Source organism: Lipotes vexillifer, unplaced genomic scaffold (genome assembly GCF_000442215.2).
Source record: "Lipotes vexillifer unplaced genomic scaffold, Lipotes_vexillifer_v1.1 scaffold261, whole genome shotgun sequence".
Classification (NCBI taxonomy): Eukaryota; Metazoa; Chordata; class Mammalia; order Artiodactyla; family Lipotidae; genus Lipotes; species Lipotes vexillifer.
The window spans coordinates 467963-474129 of NW_006778216.1; the positions used below are offsets into that span (position 1 = coordinate 467963).

Sequence of the window (6167 nt, forward strand, 5' to 3'; positions counted from 1 at the left end):
GCCATGGAGGTTTCTGGAAGGCAGGCTCTGTAGCTAATGCACCTGTGTCCTTCTCTGCTGCTTTTGTGGGAGGTGAGACAGTGTAGGGGTTAGAAGGCCCAAGGATCTCCATTTAAAGGCCGACTCTGCCACTTACTGTCAGCGTGGCCCTGGGCAAGTGGCCACCTCCAGTGCTTCCCTTTCTCCACCTGTCACACGGGGACTTTGTATAGGACCAACCCACAGGGCTGTCATAAGGCTTCCACGGGGTAACGCTCGAGCAGCGGGTAGGCTGGCGCCTGTGGTGTCAGGAAATGGCAGCTGTCATCACTGACAGTAAAATGTTTGTGGAGTGAATGAGAGACTGACTCGGTCTGGGGACCAGGCAGGGACCCATCCCTCCTTCCTCCAGTGGCTGTGGCCTGACCCACCGTCCCTCCTTTCCAGGGCCTGCTCCAGCCAGAGCCAGCCTCCGGAGCTCTGCTGAAGATGCCTCTCCTTCCGTAAACACTGACCAGACAGCCTCATCTGATTCAAAGGTAAATCCTCTGCCCCACCCCGAGCAGTAGCCCCCAGCTGTGACCCTCTCTCAGAAATGCAACGTGTTTTTTCCTCGGGAACACTTTGGGGGTTAGGGGTCAGGGTGAAGGGGAGAAACGAGGCCCATTGAATTACTCTGCGCTTCTAAGCCTCTCAGTGCTGGCCCTCAGTAAATCAGGGGCGGGGAGAGGGTACACTCTAGTTTTTAATGAGCTTTTCCATTATTTGTATTTAAATGAGAGCTGATAATTGGCATCTTCCTCCTCCCAAAATATCTTGGTTGCAGTAGTCAAAATGCCTCCCCTTTAACCTTTTTTCAACACAAAATATATCGGAGTTATCCTGAATTTTTAATGATTTGGGTCCAGGGTCACAAGTGACTTCTGTGAATCTTAAGCTTTTTTGCCTTTCTAGGCCCTTTCTTTCATTTAAAAATATTACTTAAAATTATACTTTACGACTGCAACGGTATAAAGATGAACATAATCCAAGTTGGATTAAAAATTAAAACATTTTCTTCAACTTGAAAAGTTCATTTTTGTTCATCGGACTTTGAAAGAAATTACGTTAAGATGTTTTCGTAGGCCCCTAAAGGTGTCCTGGGCAGAGTGCCTGGTGGGGAAGCCAGTGCTATATGGATCTGGTTAGTGGAGCTCTTGCGTAAAAGGGACTGTCACTTAAGCAGACTTATTTAGTTTTTAATAATTAATCATTTTCAAAGATGATTTAGTAATTGGAAGAATGATCATGGTATAACGTTTAGAGAAAACACTGGAAATCAAAACGGTGGGTGCGGCATGGTCCCAATTTTTAAAAATAAATTCTCGTGTATCTGACTGGCAAGAATTACACTAAACTTTAATAGCAGTTAAGTGGATAATGAGATCATGTATAATTAGCTCCCCTCTAATTATCTAAAACTGTTTATAAGAGCACATATAACTTAAAAAAATTGGAAGTTTACGTACATCTATTTTTAAGAAGAAAAGGGATTGATGTAGAGCTGCTTTTCTTAGGCTTACACAGGTTATGTGAACCTGTGTCCTGCTTCCCGGCATGTATACCATGTGCAGGACCCGGGGCACAAGCCCAGCCATTGACCCGCCGTGTAAACTCACTTCAGTTCTTTGACCCCCTTGGTGCTCACCTTTGTAAACTGGGGGGAAAAAAAAAAAAAAAAAAAAAAAAAAAGGAAACCTCCACCATGGGCCGGGAATACTCACATTTTAGTTAATCTTCAAAATTACCCTCTAGGGTATTATGGTTATCTTTATTTTTGCTGATGAGGAAATGAAGGCTCAGAGAGGTTAAGCAACTTGTCCAAGGTCACGGAGCAAGTTAGAAGCAGAGCTGGGGTCTGTCCTTTTTGCCATCCCTCCTCACTGGATGAGATGATCCCCTTCACCCCTCAGCTCTGCTGTTCTAAGAGTCCCTGAGGTAGTAGGGAAAATAGGATTTTTCATATTAATTCCATATTAATCTCAGTCTCTTCTCTCTGAATTCCCAGGATTTCAGCACCTCCATTCCTAAGCAGGAGACACTTTTGAGCCTGGCTGGTGACAGCCTTTTCTGGAGCGAGGTGGACGTGGTCCAGGCAACTGATAACTTCAACCCAAACCACAAAATCAGTGAGGGGACCTTTGCTGACATCTACAGAGGGCAAAGGCTCGGCACTCCATTCGTCTTCAAGAAGCTCAGAGAGGTGGGCACTTATTGGTTTCCAGTAAGGCGTGGAGACTACATGGTGAGGCTAGATTTTCATGTTTCAGTGTCTTTTCCCACAGGTGGCCTGTTCAGGTCTAGGATCAATTGAAAAATTCTTCCAGGCAGAGGTACAAATTTGTCGTAGGTAAGCCTCCCCTTTGGAAAATACTTTGTTTGATAGTGATGACTGCTAACCTGTATATAGTGCTTCCTATGTGGTAGGCACGTTTTAAGCATTCTCTTTATGTAAGCTCATTTACTCCTCACAAGACCCCTGTAACATGGCTACTGTTTTCACATTATTTTACACATGGGCAAATTGAGGCACAGAGACGTTAAGTGTCTTGTCCAAGATCACACAGCTAGTAAGTGGCAGAGCTGGAATGTGGTTGGTTGAAGTAAAGTGAGCCTCCCCGTCACAGAGCTTGGTGGGGGGGGACTGGGAAAGAGAGGGGGAGGACATTTGGATACCTGGACACTTATCTTGGCTCTGCCGTCATTGCCTGATGGATTGAACGCTCACATACTGGACCCCTGCAGTGTGCTGAACACCAGCTGTCATTCAACCTGGCAAGTCACTGTCTGAGTTCCTCTGCCAGTGTGTAGCCTCGGGCAGTGTGTGATGATTGTGGAGTATTTTAAGAAATAAAGAAAATTATAAAGAGGAAAATAGAAATCACCAATTTTCCATAGCACCTATAAATAACTACTACGGTATTCAGATTTTGATATATTTTCTTTAATCCTTTCTCTCTTCATACATATGCATGACTACACACACACGCACGTGTGCACACACACACATATATACACACACACTTATCCACACACAGACACACTTAATGGAAACGGGAAATCTGATTCCCTTTCCACCTTGGCGTAGTGCCTTCCTGGAGTTGGTAGTCACTCCTTTATTCATTGATTTGGCAAATGTGAGTCGTCAGTCAGGGCCTTTCTTTGTTCTAGGGAGTGCAGACATGAAGAATACACAGCCATTGGGGAGTCCAGTGGGGAGAGTGAAGTGTAAATAACTCTACTGAGTGTGAAAATTGTGCAGTAGGATGGCCCGGGGGGAGTGGAGGGGGGCCAAGGAATCAGGCAGGAGGCCGTTGCAGCAGTGCTGGGGAGGGTTCATCGGGGTCGGACCCAAGGCAGAGGAGGGGAGAATGAAGGGGGTGTATTGAAAGCTATGTATGACAGTGAACAGTGACTAATTAGATGGGGGAGGTAAGGAGGTTTCTAGGAAACTGGATGGATGGTGGTGCCCTTGGTTGAGAAAATAACTGTGGGCAGAGAAGCAGGTTTGGAACTTGTTGAGTCTAGGTTGTTCACCTGGAACATTGGGATGCAATTTGACAGTCAGTTCTGGTGTGTGGGATGTGCCTGGAGATGAGAGATTTGGGGGCGTTCCACATAGAGGTGAGAGATTCCCAGTGGAGAAGCTTATAAAACAAGATGATGAGCCCAGCCAGAGAGATTCAAGTTTCCGGGGAAGGCAAAGGAGGAGGGTCTTAGTGGAAAAGGCCAAGAACGAGCAGTCAGAGAGGTAGGAAGAGGGTCAAGAGGGAACAGTGACTCGGAACCCACCAGAAGAGGATTTCGGGGAAGAACCCGAGTCCTGGGAGTCAAACAGACCTGCCATCTGGTCCTGGCTTCAGTGTTTGCTAGTGTTTGTGACCTTGGGCAAGTTCCTTAACCTCTAGGCCTCTGTTTCTGGAAGACGGGTGGTTAGGGTGTCATGTACTTTGAGTTACTTGATTTTAAGCTCCTTGAGGGCATGCAGTTGTCATCTCTACCCTGTTGCTGGGCTCTCAGGGTTTAGAGCATTTAGTACCTGGGAGGTTACTGGTGGCCTCAGGGGGTGGAGAGGGCAGAAGAGGTTTAGGAGGTAGGAAATGGAGCACTCTTTGATTATTCTTTCTGTCTGACTCCTCATCCCTGTACCGATGTCTCATTTCAGATGCTGCCACCCCAATGTCTTACCTCTGCTGGGCCTCTGCACTGGAGAACAGTTTTACAGCTTGATTTACCCGTACATGGCAAATGGTTCTTTACAGGACAGACTCCAGGGTCAGGTAAGGGGCTCGGTCATGGTCAAAGAAGAGGATTAGGCAGTACCCAGTTGGAGAATCAGGGTTAAGGACTTTTAGGAGTCCAGAGGGGAAAGGGGCCTTCGAGAGACCCTTCGAGAAGAGGAGGTGGGCCAAGATAGATAAGATCTGGCTAAACATCTTCAGGTGAATACCTATTTAAAATGTGTTTTGACAAGAGGCATTTAAGTCAAGAGCAAGACAAAGATTCCCCATAGTGCTATATTATTCAACATTGTTCTGAAGGTGCTAGCCAATGCAATAGGACAAGAAGAAGAATTAACTGAGTATGGAAATTGGAGGCAAATTTTTATTAAAAAATGCTATTCTAATGAATTCCTACTTGCTCGTGAATTTCTGGAATGTTTCAGGAAAGATACAAGAAACTGGTGCCTTGACTGCCTTTGGGGAGAACTACGTAGATGGAGCATAGGTTGGGAAAGAAACTTTTACTCCACACCCTTTTGACCTTTTGCAGGTCATACTATGTGAGTGCTGTATCTATTAAAATTACCATTTTTAAGACAAGCCTCCTTCCCATAAAATCCTCAAACAGAGGGTAAAAAGTCATTCTGCAACAGAATTATTGCTTCCCTTGTCAGGGACCAGACGAAGCAGTTATTCATGGTATAATAATGATTGGTGGCTTTGCTGAACTCTCACTGTGTGCAAGACACCTTGGTAATGGCTTTACACATCTCCTTCGGACCTTGCCACAGCCCTGGAGGTTTCCCCCATTTTCAAAAAGAGGAGTCTCTGGCACCGAGAGGCAAAGTGACTTATCCAGAGGAACACAGCTGACACGTATCAGGGCTAGAGTTTAAACTGGGTTTGTGTGGCTCCAGATTCCAGAGATTTTTAGAAGAAATCCATTAGCAAGGCCAGTTCTTAGAGGATGTGGGACCTAAGAGATGACCTAAAAAATAAGAGGTGATTTTGCTTGGACATTCAGTGGCAGGTAGGGGAAGGTAGGGGCCTTTAGACCACCGATAATCCCCATCAGCTCTTGTGAGATCTCCCCAAATACTTATAAAATCAGCCCATGTGCTTGGTGTGCCAACACAAGCTCCCTAGCTCCTCTCCCAACCAGCCCCTCCTAGAGAAGAATTCCAGAGCTGCCACATGATAGTCATGATAAAAATAACTTCTGTTTTTTGAACACCCACTGTGTAACAGACACTATGTTACGGGCATACCATTCACTCCTTTGGATCCTTACAACAACTCTAAAGCATAGGGATTAACATTTCTATTTTATATCTGATGAAGCAGAGGCTCAGAGACGTTGAGTGTCTTTTCCAAAGTCACACAGCTAGTGCATGTCTGAGCTGGGATTTATACCTAGATGTGTCTGATGTCAAAACCGGTACCCTGCCAGTAAACCGTGCTGGCCGAGCCCTGTTGCAGAGGACATGAGGGCTGGAGGAGAGACAGGAGCCCAGGACCCTGCCACTGGGACTTTACAAAGGCATATGTGTGACTGTTTTCTCCTCCTTTTCTTTCTCTTAGGGTGGCTTGGACCCGCTCCCCTGGCCCCAGCGTGTCATCATCTGCTCAGGGCTGCTTCATGCCGTGGAGCATCTGCATGGCCTGGAGATCATCCATGGCAACGTCAAGAGGTGAGAGAGGTGGGCTGGGCCCCGCCCAGGGCTGGGCTACAGGGATGAGATGTCGCACACTCCTGGGTCCCATTCCTCTCCCTCTGTCTCTCTTCTCTTTCACTTTCTCTCCCTTCCTTGCCTCTCTTGGGGCTCTTCTTTCTTTGTTATACCCTCGAACATCAGTGTTTCTGGGTTGTACTCTGTCTCTAGTTGCTGTCAGCATGAACTGCCTGTCTCCACGTTTGTCTTTCCC

General features: G+C 46.4%; 1 protein-coding gene across 2 annotated transcripts in view; it reads left to right on the plus strand.

Annotated features, from left to right (window-relative positions):
* Window positions 1–6167, plus strand: part of IRAK2 (interleukin 1 receptor associated kinase 2) — a 58325-nt gene that overhangs the window by 32721 nt on the left and 19437 nt on the right. For both annotated transcript variants that reach the window (XM_007451545.1, XM_007451546.1), the window contains 5 exons: window positions 427–518; window positions 2027–2221; window positions 2304–2368; window positions 4184–4298; window positions 5823–5932. In XM_007451545.1, coding sequence (XP_007451607.1) covers window positions 427–518; window positions 2027–2221; window positions 2304–2368; window positions 4184–4298; window positions 5823–5932 — 577 coding nt within the window. The remainder of the gene's footprint in view (window positions 1–426; window positions 519–2026; window positions 2222–2303; window positions 2369–4183; window positions 4299–5822; window positions 5933–6167) is intronic.